General features: G+C 39.2%; 1 protein-coding gene across 4 annotated transcripts in view; it reads right to left on the bottom strand.

The window, feature by feature from the left end:
• The window catches only part of gus (gustavus), a 34,701-nt gene that overhangs the window by 11,921 nt on the left and 1,697 nt on the right, over nucleotides 1-21,083 (bottom strand). Inside the window, exons 1-2 of one of the 4 annotated variants that reach the window (XM_015982723.1) lie at nucleotides 18,703-18,975; nucleotides 10,733-10,787 (exon numbers count right to left, since the gene is read on the bottom strand). Coding sequence is in view for 1 of the 4 variants with exons in the window: in XM_008198632.2 (XP_008196854.1) it covers nucleotides 6,360-6,577 (218 nt within the window). In the remaining 3 variants the exon portion in view is untranslated. Of the gene's footprint in view, nucleotides 1-1,058; nucleotides 1,075-6,359; nucleotides 6,609-10,732; nucleotides 10,788-18,702; nucleotides 18,976-21,083 lie in introns of those variants that run through there. The other 3 variants (XM_015982722.2, XM_008198632.2, XM_015982721.2) reach the window with 3 other exon arrangements.

The raw sequence follows: 21,083 nt of genomic DNA, 5'->3' as shown, positions 1-21,083 counted from the left end.
TTGGCCTGTAAAGAAAGTGGTACGGTCGAGGTGTTTGGTGGAAAAATGTGCAGGTAGCTCTCAGGGGGTAAAGGCAAATGGGGCGCGCTATTTTCGCTTCTGGTGGCCAAAAAGATAACTCGAAAAGAGCAACGCAGAGAAGAAAACATCAAAAAACTACTCAAAAAAGCGGCTTGAAAAAATAAATAAATATTAACTCATTATTGTGTGATTTTTTCAAAAACGTTTTACGAGCAGAAATACGATTTAACGTAAACTACAAGCTTTCAAGTTAATTGTTTTGGTACTTAGATTCTTTCTGAACTGTAATATTCTTGTAATAAGACACCAACTCCGGGCTAAAAAATCAGCCTCTCGCAACAATGCCAATAAATATCGGTGTGAATCGCCCATTAGTATCAAATTAATCTGCAAGACATCCTCTCGTCTCTAATTTATGAATGTATAAACAGATTCCACATTTACGCTTCTGATTGAAGCATCAATTAAAATAATTATAAACCAGCCTTGAAACGGTTCAACATCCATTTAGCATGTCAAAAATTTCCAGTTGGTAATTTTCGGTAGTGACGATCCAAGTTATATTACCACAAAAATTACTTATAGAGTGTCACTTATCTTGCTCAAGTTCAAGTACCTAATAAGTGTCATACCCGCCCCTGTTTAGCATATTACTCGTCCTTACCGTTATGACTACCATCAAATCGTAATAATCTCACAAACTCTTTAGAATGGATCAACAATATGGCCAAGGGACCGTCTTAACGACTTTAATCGTACGCAGGATTCGAAAACCGGTTTTTAACCATAGAAACTCATGGGAAAACCGAGTCAAAGGGTTAAGGATGGGCACGACTTGAAGACCTACATATTTCATGGCAGGTAAAAGCTGCCTTCACGAAATTAGTTTTACGAAAGCAAAACACGTGTAAATGACTAAAAATACGTCAAACGCCGGATATGTAATCCCTGCCCGCATTACCGGAAACATCCAGGATTCCAGCTTTTAATCGGCACAAAGAGAATGAATGTACCACCATGGCCGAGATTATAAATACCTCTGAGAAGCTGCGACCGGGGAAACTTGGCGGCCACGTACCTGAAACAAGACGAAATTCAAGAAGTTTTGGAAAATGTGAATTTTATCTGTAAATTGCTACTTTCGAAGATACAAAAGATGAAAGCTAGGTTCCCACTGGGTGCAGGTAAGTAACGGTCGTCAAGCCCTTCGAAGAAAAAATCCCACCCGAATTAATAAAATTTTGGGACAACATTGCGCTCCCAATTAGGCAAAGACTTTTCAGTTTTCACAAGTTCGGCCTTCGTGAAACATTTTAATCTACAGTTTTTCTGAAATAATTAAATGCGGCTCCTTTGTTCTCGCGCAAAAAGCCCGGATGTGAATTTGAGAAAGGAACTCGGCAAAAATCCCTCTTGACCCTTATAGAGATGAAATTCCTTGCCGCAGAACGCATATCTCTGGGCATAGAAATGCTCCGAAAACAAAGACGAATTTTCTTTTCAGCGATTGATCGATGTTCTTTCTTTAGAAATTCATTTTCTTTTGAGAAGCGTTCGGTCCAATTGACCCATTTCTTTCGCATCTCTCCATCGAGAGGCGATCCCGATGGCAAAGTTGGACAGTTCCTGCCATAAACAATGTTTCGGCGAATAAACACGAAAACGGTCTCGACAAGCGACAAACAAGCCCATATAAGGAACTCCCACGGATTCATCTCTTGCTTTATTGGTTTTATGATGTGTACATTAAACCCTTCGCTCGAAAGTAAACACACCCTGTGACCTCTCACATCCTCCAGGGTGTGCTCCTTCGCAAAAACTTCGTTTGTTTTGCTCATTCGCTCGGAGCTTTTTCGGCTCTGCTGTCTGGCACTCTGCTTTATCTTGGTTTTATCGAAATGCTCCGTAATTATAGCGCTTTGGCGGGAGAGATGCTTTATAAACAGAGACTTGGATGTCGCACAGATGGGTTCCATCCCAAGTCGAGACTAAATATATCGGGGCCGGCGAATTTTTCCAAATCGAAATTTTAATGCGGTTTTGTTGGTGCTTGTTTTGGCGATTTAAGTGCCCGGAGGATTCGAAACGTTCAACATCTGGCGTCTATGTGCTTTCAAACGAGATAAAAATTTCACCCTTTCCAAATTAATTTTTTACGGACATATGGTGGGGCGTCACCTTTTTATAATAGATAAAACGACCGGTTCATGGCCTAAGCTGATTGTGGCTTGTAAGTGATTAAACGATAACAAACACCAAGTTTTTAATTAATGGTAAACAGGCACTGATAAAAATTTGCGAAAACAACTCTTAACACATTGAAATTCCCCCGTAATTTGACTCTAAGCTGCGTTCTTATGAAATAAATAAATCCAAGAAACGGCGATTTTCTTTAATCAAAACGATTACATGAGCACAGAACCTACAGGAAAATTTTATTTCTCGGAAAATTATTAAAGTCACGTTTTCAACCACTTCAAAAATTTCCTGTTTCCAAGCAGATTCGAGGTAAAACAATAATTCATAAAACAGATAATACTCTCATTACTTTCCCAAATTTCACAACACTCCCGAAAAGCTTTGTTCCTCAAGTTCAACGTTCGTTTCCGCTCAGAACAATGCAGTTTAGTTACGGGAAGAGATCAGTTTATTCGTAAGGAACCGTCGAAATCCGCCGTCAAACCGCGTAATTATAGCCAGAGAAGGCCCGGCCCGACAAACAAGAAATTAAAAAAAGAAACAATGCGAGCATTGTCGCTCGAGAACAATACGCCGAGAAATCGATTTTTGGTCGCGGTCAATCAGTTGAATTTTCCGCGATTTTCTCGAGACGACCCTGAAACGAGACTTTTTCGTATCTGTCTTTCCTTTCGTCGCCGCAGGTGTGTGACACGTGTGTACGAACGAATCAGAGGCGGCCTTGGTTTTCGCGTTTCCTGATCCGCAGGGATTGGAGAAGAACAAAAAAGACCGCCGGCGAAAGTGGGCGGCAATTACGTGCATTTGACCGACAGATCAAAGGTGGGAAAGACAATTACAACAACAAAAAATTGCAACCAAATAAAATAAAAATAAAAAACACGAAGATTTTTACTGAACTTATTACCAAGATATTGGATAGGGGCCACGGTTTTAGCACCGAAACGAATTTTTTTTTATAGCGAGTTTTTTGAAAGAATTAGCAAAACATGGAAAAATAAATGGCAAATGTTTACTATCACGATATTTTTGGTAACAGATATTAAAAAAAAATTATTTAGCCTTGCGGTATAATTATACCAATGGATAACCCAAGCTGGGCGACTTTAATTTATGCTAATCGCAACAATGTTTGTTCTTTAATAAATCAAAAAAGCTGCAAAATTAATGGACTTCCCGGCCTGATTTTTGTCGGAAAATCGCTTGCATTTGCGTTTAAAGTGTAAACGTCAGAAAAACGCAAAAAGAAAGCCTCTTTTCCAGCATTTGAACGTTCATTTTTCCCGTCTGCCGTTCCGGTTGGGAAATATCGATTCGACAAGTGCCGCCTCAAGAGTTATAATAAGCCGCCGCTGTTGCCAAATTTATTCAAAACGAGCGTCAGCTGTGAATATTTCGTCGATTTTCACGGTATTTACAAGCGACTCGATGTCTGTAAAAAAGCGCTTTTTTGATACCATCAATAACCCCCTGCCACCGAAAAACGTAGTGTCAAAGAACGGCAAGATAACCATCTGCCACGGCAAAATAAAAAAACGCGTAATATTCCGCGATACTTTATCTATAGAGTCTCGTGCGTGCGTGACCTCACCAACTGGCCTCAACATCAGTTTGATAATCGCATGCCGCAGATGTCATCAGCATCTAGTACGTGTAAACAAAAGACGGAGCGAGAGTGTCCTTGTCAGCTGTCATTCGCTCGGATTGCAGGGCGATCAGGGCTGTCCAAGTTGTGCGCTTACAACTGCCCACCTCAGCTCTACTGTACTCTACTTATACCTAAATATTTTTATATGTATGTTTTTGTTTGTTTTTATTTTTGCTTTCTCTAAATTTCTCAAATTTTGTGTCATTGTCCCCTTGTTTCGCATTGTGCATCCGATGGGATACGAAAACGCAGCGTCGTTCTTTGTGTCTGCATGTCTGGGGGGGGCACGAGAGAATGGAAAAAACACGCGCTCGGCGGCGAAAAATAAAAAAAAATAAATAATAAAAAGACGAGATACCGTCGGGACTGAAAACATACCTCGTTCGCCTTGTGGCCGAGAGAAGTCTCTCTTATTTCCTTTTGGAATAGCTCCGTCTAAGTCCTGAAACCGTCGCGGTTTCAGGCGTTTCCGGCGAACGACACAGAGAACGACCACGAACAATCGCTTTTAATTCCGAATATTGTTCATTGTTTCGAGGACGGCACTGGAAAACAATCGAGGAGAGATGGACACGTCCTCCCCGAGGGGACGTGCGTATGGGAAAATTGATTGCGATTAAAACATGGGGAAAAGAGCGAATACGGTGAAACTAAAACTCCGACTCGATTGTTTCCAGTGATTGAGTTGGAAATTGCGGAAAAATTCTGAATGAGGATGCAGTTTTTCAACGGGGTGGGTGTGGGCACCAAGCCGGAAAATAATTGTTTTCATGAAAGAAGGAAACGAGATTTGATCGTAGAGTTAAAACAGAAATGATTAAAAATTTGTACTTACGACAACGAAGGGAAACAAATCGCCCGGTATAAATTGTTCAAAAAATAACACGAGTTCATTTACATGCATTTTTCTATTGACTTTATCGAGGAAATTATCATATCACATTACGGTACAGTTACACCGATTAGATAAGATCACTGCCCTCTAGACTTGTAATTTTATCAATAACAGGCGTTCCGTAATTGAATAAGTCATCAACTTTACGTTATAAGTGAAATGTTCATTAAACACATCGTTTTCAATTCGAAATCACTTTTCTCCTTTACCAAAAACACGGTCCACGCGTCATTACTGTTTTTTTCACAAACTGCACAAATTTTAGTTCGGTTCAATGTCCCTCGAAATTTCCGACGTTGCTTGACCTTTCTGGCTATCCGAAAAATTTCCAGTCACCTGTCGAGTCGCAAATACCCAAGTCAAAATTAGCATTCTTAAACCCAATTTGTCGAAAATTCTTGCCCAAACGGACCCAAAACCTTCCCAGAAGAAGAGCTCATCAACTTAACTTTCGGCCATAAAACACCCATAAACTTTTACAGCTGATCCCTCCATTATCCAAGGGTCGACTTATTTAAACAAATTACCTCCAGCCGTCTGATCCCTAGACCCGAAATAAACCCAAGAACCGTCCCCGAAGTCCTAGATAAAATTTCAGGATGAGTCATCGACCCACATGCCATACCCACAGAATCTGATTCATTTGGTCCAAAAGTAAACACGAACACGCAAATTTCTTGGCAAAAAGAACGCAAACGTCTTCTGCGCGGTTTAAACCGAGTCCGTTAACTTCCATGAACCCCAGAAATTACAACCAGACCGCATCATGCAATCGGTTTTATTTTTTCAAGTTTGTGCTGACCGCAAACGTAACTCATTATTCTGAGAAGTTTGATAATGATAATCGCCACACGGTGACGTTCGTTGGCTTTCCCAAAAAACTTTAAACGGAGAACGAATAAAAGCCAAATAAAAAGCACATTTAGACCCATCTCACGTTCGTAAATAGAGCCGTTGGGACCGATTCCCATTAAATTCCTTCTGTTCCCATTCATCGTATGTTTACCATAAAATATGTGAAAGTCGCGACCCTGGGAAGCCGAAAGCTACCTACAAAAGAACGCTGATCTCTTTTGTGTTTTTCTCTTGTCTACGGAGGAACGGTCCCATCTCCGGCACAAAACGTACCCAGGAACCGTACCATTGTGGGGCGCAAAGAATGGTGGGTGTCTCGATATATTCACAAAAATGGAAAATACAAAGAAAATAAATAAATAAAAAGACTCCTCCAAATGTATCATTATTTTTTCAAAAGAAAATTTTATCAACTTGTCCGAGTTTTGCCAGTTGTTTGTCGCATTTTGCGCGAAGCCTTGAGCACACCATAAGATTTAAATAATAATATATCTGTGTAGAAATCTGTTTACAGATCTTTTGTTTAAAAGAAAAGTGCTTTATTGCATTATTAAAAGCAGGTCACTATCTCTCAGCCTTGGCACTTTTTTGACACATCCACACCCCGAACCCGTGATTTTTCGTCCACTTGCCGGAAACCACCCTTTCGAAAAAACACCACCGACGAAATCGATCTCGCCGTCGCCGAAATCAGGGCGTCGCGACGCCCTCCTCGTCTACTCGACATATTTTATGAATTACCTTGTTTCCATATTAAAGGGGTGTGATGATGGTTGAAAAATAGCGACACTATTCCAAAATCCGACATACGGAGTCACAGATTGCGCTTGTCCTATTGTCAAAAAACACTGATGTTGGTTCCACACTAAACGTCCGAGTATCTTATTGTGAGCGGATTGTACACTAAACACACGGTTATTAGGCAGCCAACAGAGTCCGAGCAGGGGAGAAGTTATCATGTCCGCTGCTCGCCAACACTGAAGTCTAACCTTGGCAAGAAACGGTCCGAAGCCGCACCGGGAGCCCCATTGGTTCGAAGAGGGAGGCGCGGACCCTCTGAGCCAATAGAACGCCGGATTTCGGAGCGCCAAGGTTCGAATTCGGAGCGCCGGGCGCACCCCATATCCGACAAACTTATATTTCTGCAGAATTGACGAAACTCAAAAATATGCTTTCAATAAAACAACCAAAAGTTCGAGCATTTGTACGTTTAGGTGCCGCAAAAGGTCACACTTGAATGGAACCATTTTTTCCAAATTTGGAAGCCGGATGAGAAAAAACGAAAAATGTGTGAAATTCGAGAGGTGGTTTTGGGCATGGCGATAGAGAATGGCCAAGTTCAAGGTCTACACCTTGGTTGAGGTTTTTAGTTTTTGTGTGAGTAGGTGCAGGAATTAAAAACCGACTTTGTTTATTTGGCAACGTTTCGGACGTTTTATTGCCGACTTTTTACGTCGAAAATATGAAAAGTTGTTCAATGTAAACAGAAACTATTTACTTGTTGTGTTTGTTTTTGAATCGGTGTTAATTTTTTCTTTCCGCGTCACCAAACATTTTTATTTTTCTATAAATACATGATTTTTACGACAGGTGTGTGAGATTCTTCCTGTTCCCTGTAAAACCGCAGGGTTTCTTCGTTTCCTGAATTCCCACAGTCTCGTTATGCTTTTTAATTTTCTTCGTCTATACCTTTCCATTTGCCTTCCGGACAACTGGATCAAAAAACTGCGAATTATCCTTTCTCCACTGTAATCTCTTGAATTTTCCTTTCCCTACGTATCCGTTTTTATTTGCTAGTTTTGTTGATGTTTACAACCCATCTATTTACCTTTTTTCTTGTCAATTGACGTCGAAGCCGAGATAATGGTTATGAATGACATCAGAGATTAAAGTTTTTGTTTACCAGCAATCAAACAGAATGAATTGACAATAGCACAAGTCGAGGCCATTAAACTATCAAAAAATTCAATTTTACTGGTCGTTTTCTTCGAACATCCTGTACTTCGCTAATCTTAATCTAATTACGAGTAAAACTACCTCGCCACAGCCACGCGAATAATTTCCTCGGCAAAACCTGCGTCCGGATGTCAGCAGGACGACTCGTTATGATAATTTTAAACCTTACGGAATTATCTGTTACGTCCGACTGGAAGCAAAATTAACGTATAAACTCCCAAGTTGATTCGATAAAATTTTCACGAAACGATTACAGTTTTGGTTAGTGAAAACGAAAATTGTGGCAGTAAAATCCGTCTGGAGTTGTAAACCCCTTTCGTCTACGGCCAATAAACTAAGAATAAAAGAAGAAAAATATAATCTTCGCGCAGCAAAGTCCTAATAATAAAAACATAAAAAACAGATTTTCGGCGGAATGAATAAAATATTACGGCCGAGTGAAAAAAGCTCCCCCAGTTTAAGAACCGCTAGATTTTTTATTTGCCTCGTAAAACATCGGAATTCGGACAAATTTGACCGAAACCACGAGACTTTTCGCCGAAAATAACCACAAATAAAATCTTTGCAGGAATTAAACTGGAAATATGCATGCACGCTTGGGGGCCAATATTAAACATAAAACGGTAAAAAAATGTAAATTTAAGTCAAATGTCAAGTCTCGTCGCTCAAGTGCGAAACTGGAACGCAGGAAAAATTTGTTACTATTTCCTGCTACTCCTAGTCACAAGAAAAAAACTGGTAAATTTTTTGCTCATTCTCTAATTTTAATAAGCCGTCGGAATTTCCTCGCGAGAGAATTCGATCATCGACGTACGTCCGGACGAAACCGACGCTCGCCGACGCCGAGGGGTCGTCGACGTGTGTAGAGCAAGGGTAGAAGAGACGCCCCAACGCCATTGGTGTACGCCGTCGTAATGACCAAAACCAATAGCATACAGTATTGATCTGTTTCGTTTCGAGCGAAAAGCGCACTTAAAACTCCGGGAGTAAAAGGACGATTTTCGTCGACGACGTCGAGGGTTGATCCTTAGCAGGAGTGCCGAGAGAACCGACGACGGAATGTCTGGACGATTGTGCTTCTGTACTATCCTTTGTGAATATATGTTTCGACGGGTGCTCTGCTGTGTGAGTGGTATTATTGTCGGGATCTGGGGGGAAATTATCGTAAATTTTGGACCCCAAAGGGGGAAGAGCGAACAGACAAAAAGTTGAAACAAATGAAGAATTAAACCAAACAAATCCAAAAGACATAATTCTTCACGAAACATTTTATGATATAGAACGAACAGAAAAATATCAAACAAAATAATTACACACAAAAATCCTTTTGAGCAAAAAAGTAGTGAAAAACGCTAAAAATGAATTGTTTATCCTTGGATTGCCGTAACAATTTCCAAGCTTGTCCCAACCTCAAGCACAGACCATAATCCATGAAATCCAACATCAAGATTCCATCTCTTCATTGGTATACAGAACCTTGAAAGCGCAACTCGTCAAACTTTGGTTAATTACAAAACTCGGCACAGTACTGCCAACAACAAAGACCAACTGTGCATACAACTCTGTCGGCTTGCACTTGCAACGTTTAATTATCCGTCTAAAGTCACAATTAACTTTGACCGTAATCATTTTTTTGACATTTAATCAAAATAATTTACATCAAAGAGCGAGAGTGAGAGTTTTAAAACGAGACCGAGTGAGAGTAATAAGAAAGTTACGAAACTGTACGACAAAGAACTTTACGAATTGTAGTAATTTTTGAACTTAGTTCACGACATATGCATATTATTTTTACAATGCGGCCTTCGCCATAGCCGCCATACGGCACACAAAGACAATTATGTAACACAATTACACATACAACATACAGGGTCAGCCGTATTTAAATATTTTAAAATTATCGTCGTCCGTTAATGAAGGCAGATGTTTCAAAACCGTGACGCCTACAAACCGTTTCAAGTACATTTTAGAAGGTGCAATCGCCGCCTTTTGTTACCCAGAAGGAAAAAAAATGAGGAAATTCAGCTACTAAACATTTTCGATAAATTACACTTTCACAATTTGTATTCGTGAAAGTCCCTTCTTTTGTTGCGTCAGGTGTCCCACAAGGCTCCATTTTGGAACCTATCTTTTCCCAAAATTCAAATATTATTTATCGCCGTTGACTTTTCACATTCCGACGACCGTCCAAGCGAAATTAATTAAAAAACAAAACCCTCACTACCCCATCGTTATGCGATACAGTAACCCGCACCCTTTATCCTGTTTTGACACGCACCCACCTCCAATACAGACTGCAATTTTTCTCCCCACCGTCTCGTTTCGATTTTGATTTGTATGTAAACGTGATTCCGGCCGGATTATTACAGAGGATTGCTGCTGGCAGCCGCTCTTTGTTGCTCTCTGGGGTGGATAGAGATCGGCGCGGACCGATATGACGGACACGTGTATGGAGAGGGTGTTTTTAGCATGCAACAACATTCGTTACACTTGGGGGTATTTATGAAAAGTTCGGCCCTGACGACCACCCTCTCCCAAACACAGCTTCTCTAAAGTACAAATGTACAGGTTGCCCAACAACAAATACACACCAGGTGTAGTGACTCGATTTTGGCAAAGAAATAGACGAAATATTTGTGGGGAAAAACAATCGAAACATAAATGTAAAAATAGTCAAAATGCACAACATAAAAGTTGCATTTGGAGCCGCGTTCAGCTGCTATACTCGTACATTACGAATTAATAATAAAGTAACTTATTCGGGTCGAGTGTATTTAATGGACTTGGAATTATATTTCAGTAAAATTTTTACGTCCACGGTGATTAAAATCGTAATTGCTCCACTAAAAATATTAGGATCGTCACATTCGCTCACTCCTCGAGTCGAGTGTCTATTTAACAATAATAATATGCAAATTTGGCATTGCGTAATCAAAAAGTTCGGCGACGTAGCGTACGTGTGCCTCCATAAATTTCATTATTTGTAATTAAAATTATGAAAGGGGGAGAATGAGGTCGATGAACTACCACTTTTAGGCTTAACCCATATAATGTATGTCATAGGGTGGCCCTCCCTCGATTAAAATGGCACCGCGCCAAAAGCCCGATTTAATTCGGCTAATCGGGATTTATTAAAAACTGAAATTTTCGACACTCACCTAATAAATCCGCGGATTGTACGTCAGGATTTTCGGATGCCTCATCCTCGTCCTCCTGAAACAGAAAAATGAGAGGGAAACGTTCAACTTTTGTTCGGCATTATTTATAAATCACTGAAATAGGACTCGATAAACTCGAATTGGATTTTTAATAAAGTGGAAATTTAAATATCCGATTAATCGTGATAGGATCGACTGCAAATGATATTTTTTAATCCGCACAAATGACTCGATCAGCTATTTTGATTTGCTGTGATATGATGAAAAAATTATCCAAACACTAAAATTTTGAAGTTTAAAGTGCAATAATTGATCCCAAGAACGCACAGATGGCATTTATAGATGAAATAATTGCCATTGTTGCACACACTTCTGCAGTAGCATTTTGGTTAATTAATGCCTAATTCTGTCTTCCAAGGCCTCTCTCTTCTATGCTTATTAACAGATTAATTTGACCGTTTCCGCCATGCCCAAAAAAACTTTTCAACGCAACCAAAAATTACGCTAATTATGCGTTCAAGTGGGCGCATTTGCTAATATTTTGAAACGTTTACGAAAAACGTTTCGTCCTTGATAACCACTTGCATAATTACGATATGGAAAACACACCGATCAAGGATACTTATTGGAGTGAAACCATGGAGGTGGTTATTATACCAGCAGAGAAGCCCAAGCGGATGATAATGCTACGAATTCAAAAATACGCAATCAGGCAATAGGTCAAGTTATTTTCCGGTATGTGGTTGCTTTAAATGGAACCGATCTCTGCAACACTTATGATAATTGTGTAACTTTAACGACTTCTTTCCACGAGATTTTCGAATAAACGGAGAATTTTTACTAATTACTGGCGAGGTAATTTCAACCTCCGACGGTTTTGTAAATTACTTTCGGGTGATAATCGATGACAAGCACCAAGGGATCGATTAATAATTTCCAAACTAATAACACCCGAGTTAATAAGAACCTCGTGCAATATGCGTCAAAAGCTAATCTAGAGCAGGAAAAACTCTATTCTTTGGACGTGTCAGGTGTTGAATTGGATTTTTTCAGTATTGAAACTATGTCGTTTGTAATAAAGTAAATATTTAAGACTCAAGGTTGCAGAAAATATTTCCGGGTCATTGATAAAATACGGGGGACAATGACCGGCAGTTAATGAAGCTTTTAATTAGCCCCTTCTACCAAAAAACAACTGGTCTCAACGTCAAGCTCGAATTGGCAGTGCAATGCCACAAAAACCCACGTTTTACCCCTATATTGACTGTTCCTTGGTTGTATGACAAGCCCAAAAAAGGCAATTTTCTTTCCATTCTGTGAAAATGTTACGTGAAAGTTTCGTAATCGAAGGTGACACTGCTAAATTGTGAGAATTAACCTTGACGGCGCTAGTAAATCAAATAAAAATGAAAAATATTGTTACGAAAAAATATTTGGCAAGTCTAGAACTAGTCCGCGACTTTTTCTTCTTTCTAGAAATGGTCGAGGATTTGCAATCGCACGTTTGATTTATTAAGAAATGGTCCATAAATCGCCAATCTACAATTTCTATAAGTAAAAGTTCATGCATGCCGTTCGAATTGGCCCACTTCGCCTAGTTACAAAACAATCACCGAAACCATATTGGGTTAATAGCAGCTGGTCTGAAAAACCTCCTGAAAAACCATCGTCTAACCTTTCAAAGTTAGAAATCAACCAGTGATTTCGTCACTGATGACATTGAAAAATAATTTTGTAACAAAACACATTTCCGTATACATTCGATTGTTCGTTCTTTGTAAATGTCATAGCGAAAAAAGAACTTTCGTTCACGATCATTTCCAAATAAAAGATTTTTAAAAGCAGTCGTTGAACCGTCGAGGTCAGCTGATAGATTATCTCCTGGATGGACAAATGATTAATCGAAATCTTTGGTTGTGAATTTACACATGTCCGAACAACGAGAAACATGTGTCGGAAAATAGTTGCTGTGACTCCTTTTGAAACAATGAATAAGACAACAGACACGTTCCCATATTATTCGACCATGACTTCCTCAAAAATCCACCTTCCACACCCAACAATGGTAGACATTTCCGACCGAGAGAACCAAGAGAAAAAATTTTCGGGACCTTCGGCAGGTATAAACTTCGATATTTTTAACTTGTATACCTGGATTCAGGTGCTGGAGCCATTAGGCCGCACTCCGGTGACGTGAAAGCTTCAGATTAGGACCGGAGAGAACCAAACAGATGGTCTACCAACCGCACAAAGAAAACACTTTTGTTCGGAGGTAACGCAGTTACTAAGCCCATCATGGGCACATTTGGGTAAACTTTTACAGAAAAGCAATTTCTAATCGACTTGCAGTGTTTCTGCTTCAGCTACTGCCCCGTTCCGGACGACAGTTACGTCGTTCACTTCCCGGAATTTCCTCCGGGTGACCATCCTCAACCCGATAAATAAACTGGGAGTGAAACAAAGAGCTTTATTGAAAGCCACGCTTATGGTTCTCTCTGACAAAGGATCGAATTTTTCCCCATTAGCAGACCAAACTCAGACAGACCCAAGGCACAGGTAAACCAACCTTGGAAGCGGTCAACGTTCACCACTACCTGGCGTAGTCGACCAAGTGAACATTGCCGGCTGGTAAAGAGGCCCCAGACGACGATTACACGACGGTGCCGTTGAACCTGCACTTTTAGAAGGGACTTATTTGAAGATCGACGTTTTCAGGACGTGCAGTAGCCGAGCCACAAGAAAGATAAGTTGAAGGACGGCCAATATTGTTTTATTCGGTGTAATAACAATTGTCTATGGCCATGTGCCGTATAATAAGGCATTTTCGAGGCGCACCAAGGATGCGTGAGACCGGCGAAGAGATCGAGGATCAGTTGGCGAGCCAGGAATTCGAGCTTTTTCTCAGAAAACGAGACAGATGGGAGAGATGAAAATGATGAAAAGCGGAATGTGGGACACCAAATATGGCACAATGTCAATGTGGATGCCACCAGAGAAGGTGAAGATTTAAGAGACGTTTCTAACACACGTGCAGCACCAAAAACTGTCTTTGTAAAAATCGCCACGTAAAATGAAATCTGACATAATTTGTTTCATAACATTTCCTTGACTTTTTATTAAAATCTAAATTTTTATTAAAAAAACATCCATTCATAAATACCCTTCGAACCAGAAATTATGCAAAGAATGCCTCAAGGTCCTTTAGATCCCCTATTGTTTATTGTGCTTACGCAATTATGTTAATTAAAGCCCAATACAAGTAACTCGACTAGACACAGCCATGTTCTCCAATAATTTTTTTCAAGGAACCATAATTTGAATTTTGCAAAAAACAACCTGTCATTACGTCAACAAACTCAAAAGTTGATTCACCTTACCACCTTTATTTTATTACTTGTTATCAACTTCAATTATCACAATTCAAGTTTTAGGAAACGTCATGTTTGAGTTTTTTTCCAAATTCTATTTTTGCTTTTGAAATTGAAATGTCCTCTTTTTAAAATTGTGCTACAAAACTCAATTTCCATTGTTAAGAGCGGATATGATTCAATAATAAATAGCTGCATTAGAATTTTTAAATAATTTATTAACTGTTCGCTTTATTACTCACACGAGCAATTCAAGCTGAAAATACAAAATCACTTCAAAAATTCTACCAGAATTGCTCAGAATATCCAGGTTTCGCTCTGTAAAATTGTCCGTAGAAAAATTACACCTTCTCGTTTGCATAAGAAGGTAATAGTAGTCAAGACAACACACGATCGAACTTCACTCCAATCCTGACGACACTTATAACGACCACATGCACCGATTCAAATTACCCAATAATCACCCGTTCCTTTGTAATTTTTAATCATCGGTGCGCATTTTGAAACGTAGAGCAAAATATCATCAGCCTTTCACTTCAACAAAGGCCAAATAATAGAGCGAAATGGTAACGACCATTTCAGGGTTAAACCCATACTCCGTTTAGACGTGAAAACATTTTAATGGCGGAATTATCGCGATGGGAAAAAAGGATGATCGGTGCTAAAATAAAACCCATTAAAAATTAAACACATCCCCCGGTTCGGGGGTTGCTTGCATGCACGAAGAGGGTGGCAGGATCGATAACGCAGAGTCCTTGCGGCAGGACGAGTCATCGTTCCACCCCTTTCGGGAACGGTTTTTCTTCGTTTCAAAGACGAATTAAAAAGGGGCGCGACTTATTCCACTTATAAACGTTAGTCAATGGACATTTCTTCCAGGAAACGATCGACGTAATGAAGACATTAATATTAAAAGCCGGTGCCACCCTCTATTCATGACGCACCGCTGAATGAAATTATGGCCTTGGACGGCAGCGACATCCATTAATAAACAAGGGAAACAACTTTTCATTACACTGATGATATTTTGCGACAACATGAACTCATGATCGGTTTCAGGACGGCTCTATTTATACCCCAGGCCTGCTCTCCAGCGCGTTAAATAACACTCAGCGCCACCTAACCCAGAATTCGCCAAGTGTTACCTTGGGCTTTGTGCGTCCAGATGGCGCACAAACCACATTACAGATTTCTTTAATTCGATTCAAATCAAGCGGCCCTAATTTGCGTAGGCTGCCTTCTCCTGAGTATAAATTATCGTTTCCTGAGAAAAAAGCTTCACGGCTGGAGATTACATCGGTAATTGATCAATTGTGGTAATGACGATCTTGATTCGCCCAAAGCGTCGAAGGTCAGGGCAATCGTCTCCGTCCAAAAAGAAATCAACCGAACTTTTGAATTATACAGTGTTGCACTGTGGTTTTCGAGGTGTGACAGTTACGACATGACCTTTATTTTCAAATCATAAACGAGTTACGCTTACGAAAATAAATAACATTACATAAGTCAAGAAAAATTCTTTTTTTTTTTAATTTGACTTTCTTCAGTGTCGCATCCAACCTTGTCTGGGTGTAGTAATTTCGATTTTTTTCCATTCAAGGTTTCCACCGTACGAACTGTTGGGTCAGTGTGTCAATTGATTTACGCAAGGTCTTTTCGAATTATTTAATAAAAAGTAATGGTGTGTGCCGAGGGAGGAAAAGGATGCTTTCTTTTGCGGACATCGAAAGTTAATTTCGCTTTACGATCCGGTGTCAATTGACGTCAGATGATTTTATTACGGGATGATTGACAAGAAAACGGTCCAATGCGTTGCGTTTCCGCAAAACCGACTGGTATTTTAACATTGAACTTTGCGAAACGTAACGATAAATTAATTATAAAAATGGATAAAAAATAGACGACCCTGATCTCGGTGTAAACTGGCAATGTTACTTTCACAACGTCTGTAATGCGATAAGTAGAGGCTGGATTTGTGATTTTCAATCATCCAAAACCAAGTTTTGCATGATATGGATGGAGAGTAGCACTCCCAGCGATTTACATATTTTCTATTCAATATTTTTAAATACAATTGATGTTTTCTCTTAAGATAAGTAACGCTCACCGTATTTACATTGAATGTCATGTTGATTAGAATGGGTGGCCGCCTTTGAGGTTCAACAGTCTTTTGATAAATGAAAGATTACGGCCATTTCAAGCTGTCTCCAAGTGGAATCTTTCGAATAGCCCACGATGGGCCACAAAAATCAAACATTACCAAACTAAGAGTAAAAACGTATTGCTTGAGACTCCCCTAGTTCACCTAATCTGGTTATTTCACGCTAATCCACTTGCCCGACCTTCGTAACAAATTTCTATCGATTAAAATTATTTTTGTGAAAAATGTATCGTAACACTTGCATAACGTTATCGTTTTTCGTCACGACAATAGCTGTAAGTTTTCGTCAAGTCACACTAAACAACAGCTTTACGACAAACAAGTTAATTGCAGTTTTAATGTTATAATCCGCCAGTTATAAAGTTAATCTATTAGCAGAATAGTGTAATATAACTACTTTACTTCTGTGAAGAGGATTCATTCATATTCTCCAACACAATGAAACACAATCATCCACAAACATCCTGTTTTATCTCAGCACGATACAAGCAACAATTCCTCCACTTTCAAGCCGAAAATAATTCACACTTTCCGAGCTGTAAATTGTCGCATTGTGTGTTACGGCGACTCCAAGCCCGACCTTGTCGGTGTTAATTATACCTAAGATGCTAACTTCCAAAAATATAATTATTTGTCATTGAAAATTAAAAACTCCGAACCCTCCATGGTATTAATTTATTTTTAATAGATCCACTCGAAGTAGAACAGTTATGGGTCGATAACATCCAAACAACAAACTTTATCAATAACAGGACACTTCCAGGTTAAAACACGACATGGTGACGCTACTTCTTTGTAAAGTGGGGTCGCGATGTTAATTGCCATAGTCGCATTATGCAAATGTAAACAAACGACCGTAAAAAATATTCAGTTAGACGCGAATAATGAAATTTGTGTTTGACTACAATTCCGCATTTTTTTCCAGACTAATTAGCAATTTCTGACCTTATCTCGGCTTCATGGAGAGCCGAATTTTGCGGATATTAAAATAATAGGCGATAAAATTATGCTCCGACATTTGATATCATTATCAAAAAGTCAAAATGTACTCCGCAACTATGTACGTTACTGATAAATTTAATTCGCTCCCATCTAATAATTGAAATGTACATCCCAAATTATCGTTAGGCACACAAATCGATATTTTCGTATCTGATAATGGAAAGATAAAACAGGTAAAGTCGCTACATTAAAAACGAAAATGGTAAATTCGCAACTGTCTAGGAAGTAACTCTTCCAAAAATAAGCAAACTGTTATTGCTCCGAGCTTTCGTACAAAATCGTAAACTTGCGGAACCATCAGCTCCCGTAATTTTCCGCAAATTAACCATCACCCAATAGCCATCAATCATACACGTACACAACAATAATTTGCAACAAACAGACATGACCTTCCTGTTATCAGCTCACAATTTCTATTCAATAATGTGCCAGCACGTTTCATCCAAATGTTTATTTTGGAAAATAACCACGAACCAACCACTGCACAACAGACACAATAAAGAAATCAGCTTGATTCATTACAATAGAATGAATAACATTAAATTTTAATTATCGCAATCGGCATTATTTCGCAACTGCAGTTTTACATACCGATGACCGGTGCATTTTTTCCACAAAAACGCGACTTAATAACTAATTAAGTTAGCGAATTAATAAAATTAACCTTCAAAGGCGCGCCCACACCCCCACGCGAATGGAAATTCGTGCAAATGAATACAGGGTTTCAAGGGTATTTACACTTTTCGAAAAACTGCACATTACTTACAAACACATTGTCTTTTCCATTGTTTAAATATTTTTTCATTCTTTGTTCAACTGTGTGTTTTATTAAGTACAATACATGGACGTGGAATGTTTTGCAATGTATTTTTGATACGGTTGTTTCTATTTTTAGTATTCTTTTAATTGTTCAAATCGTGTAATCTGATGTCTGCTGCGTAATGATTGGCCACCATGACTAACAAGGAATTCATTACAATTTTTTAAGTTTTTTTAAACAATCAATCCAAAATTAATCAATTTGCCAAACTGTTGCTTGCTTGTATTACGTTTCTGGAATTCAAATGTCTTTCATAATCGGATATTTATAGCTCGTCCAAGTCATTGCTGCTGGAATTGGCAAATGCCACTCATTTCCAGAGAACATCTCAAATATTTGACACCGAAGTACAAACAATTATTGCAAATAGTTGTGGTTATCACTCTTAATTCCTCGACTGTTGATTTTTTTTCAATTCAGATTGGAAGTATTTCAAGACGTGACGATAGACTGGGTCAAAGACCCACGTTTGAGGAAGTAACTCCATTTGGTGTATCTCCTAAAGTTTTAGATTATTTGTTCAACAAATTCGACTAAACATTTTAAAGATCCACACATGGAGAGCTGTTTCAAAATATACAAAGCGTACTAAATCCTTAGCCACCCCTTTAAGTTTTACCTGAATTTGTGTTATCCTGCACTTTTCTTTGAAAAAAATCACACACATTCAGAACCTAGACAGAATGAAAATTACCCACGCACATTTGGCCCCGTCTAAAAATAAACAAACTTCGGATGCAACGACTTCGACGGCACAGTTTCAACATCGGCATCGCAACGTTCACCTCGCACTTTTTAAAAGCGTTCAAGCCGAAGAAAAAATCCTTCTATACACCGGACCACACACCAGGAGCGCACCGTAACATTTTTCAAAAACACACAACGACAGCGACGTATGCTCGTAGAGTGCGCAGACGACGGACGGACGTTCCTCCGGTGGTGCCGGAGTTTGTTTTGGGGTTAGTACTGCGCATTTAAACGAGTTTAAAGTTCCGAGAGATAAAAGCTTGCTGGTGGAAGGACGGATTCTTCCGTGTCGTGACCGATAACGACAGGAATTTGCAGGATTTTTCGCTCCAAGTGGAAAATTAGCAAGGATTTCGATGGCTTTGTCAGGGAAAGTTTACGGAAGGCTTAGTCGTGTTATCTCGCGGGATACGAGATAAACAAACCTAACTGTTAATAGTTTCAATGACTCTTTCCAGAAAAATAAAACTAATCTCTTGAATGTTGAATCATACGATATGAACTGACTCGATGGCCGAGCGCCAACGAATTTTGAATTCAGATGCTTGCACACAGAATCTTGGCTTTTGGCAAAGAAAATTCATTGTAGTTTATTTTTAGTTCCTGTTTTCTCAAATAAATATCAAAACTGTGAGCACTTAAAAACACAACACCTGGTTAAAAATGATATTTAATTAAAACCTACAACTAGCTTTTTAACGAATAGGATTCTCATGACAATTGAATAATTAATTGGTCGTAAACTGCGCAGATCGCAATGCAGTAATTACACCTTTTCTAACGTCAGAATTTTGCTTACTTTTATGATCTGAATAATTCATCATCTCTGATAAAACCAATATTGTCCGTATAACATATTGACCAGATAAGTACAAAGCCAATGTTCCAAATTTAAAACTTTATGGCTCCATGCATCAGGATTTAACTGTAATAACTCTCGCATCGTAGAGCTTTATCGCATCTTTTTGGTAAAACTCCAAGTAGTCCAAAAGGAAAATGGTTTCGAAAAAACACCCGAAAATCCAATGCAACAACTCATCGTCCTCGCTGGCTCATAAATACGAGCAGCCGACTCGCATTATTTATCAATTGATAAGTTTAATTACTGATAGTATATTAGCAGCAATTACTTGCTTCATGGAACTTTTACACCGCTTTAGAACAATGAGTGTTCATTATGAAAGCCCGTTACTCAACTAGGAAGAGTCTCAAACGTCTCGTGCTCGTGCATCATAATATCAGATTAGATCCACGGGGTGTTCACCCTTTTGACCCCGTTTCGGGTCTCGCCAACGGTGTCAAAGTCGGCGAAAGCTGACCAAAATGTCAAATCGTGCAACCTTGAGGTGATTCCCTGCAATTTGGGCCACCTACCACTTGTTAATTCGCCAACTAACACTAAGTGGTTGAGTCATCCTCAAACTGTATTCTTTACAGACGACAATTTTTTACCCAAGTACGCAATGTGTTTGAGCAAGATAATACCAGCAAACAAAATCTTGCAAGAATCGTCTTGTATAGTACACAACAGATTCAAATAAATCAACTCGCTGGAACTAGAAGAGAGTCAAGGAGACCACCTCGGTGCTTTTTAGTGGTTCAGTTTAAATTGGAAAATCAATGTCTCCTGTCGCGTCCACTTGATTAAATTTTCACATTATTGTGTGAGGGTTAATTGTCAAGTCGAATCGTGGGTGAAAAATTAACGACCCGCCAGGCTTACAAACTATTTTGCTCTATTTGTAGTAAAGTTCGTTAAAAATTTTAGATTCTCGCGACTCGTGATGAATTTATAACCACGCTGAAAGCCTTTACGGTGTGATTTATTGTTGTGTTTAACATCTTTCATCAGATTTTGGCGCGAAATTTCGCAAACAGTTCGACAAACTTTGATCAAGTGCAAAGAACGGCCCGGATAACAATTGCATGATATACGGATTGTGCAAATTCTGGTTAAGCTGTTGCTATTCGAGTAATTTCCCTCGACAACCTTCACAGTTTTCTCAATCCAGTTCTGATTTTTCTCGGTCTCAGACAGCTATTAAAGCATTATTTCACTTGCATCGTTTCGGCAACATTGCACACCAAATTTATAATCCTGTTTGGTCATGAACAATCATGTTTTCACACTCTTAATAATCGGCTCGTCATCAATTATTCCAGCAATGACTCACATTGTAATTTGTTAATGTTTTTATTCAATGACACCCTCGCATCGATTTTGTGTTTATTCGGGTGAAAAAACTCAAACAC

This window comes from Tribolium castaneum, chromosome 6, assembly GCF_031307605.1.
Source record: "Tribolium castaneum strain GA2 chromosome 6, icTriCast1.1, whole genome shotgun sequence".
In the NCBI taxonomy this organism is placed as follows: Eukaryota; Metazoa; Arthropoda; class Insecta; order Coleoptera; family Tenebrionidae; genus Tribolium; species Tribolium castaneum.
The sequence above is the reverse complement of the archived record's forward strand: the minus strand, read 5'-3'. Positions and strand labels throughout refer to the sequence as shown.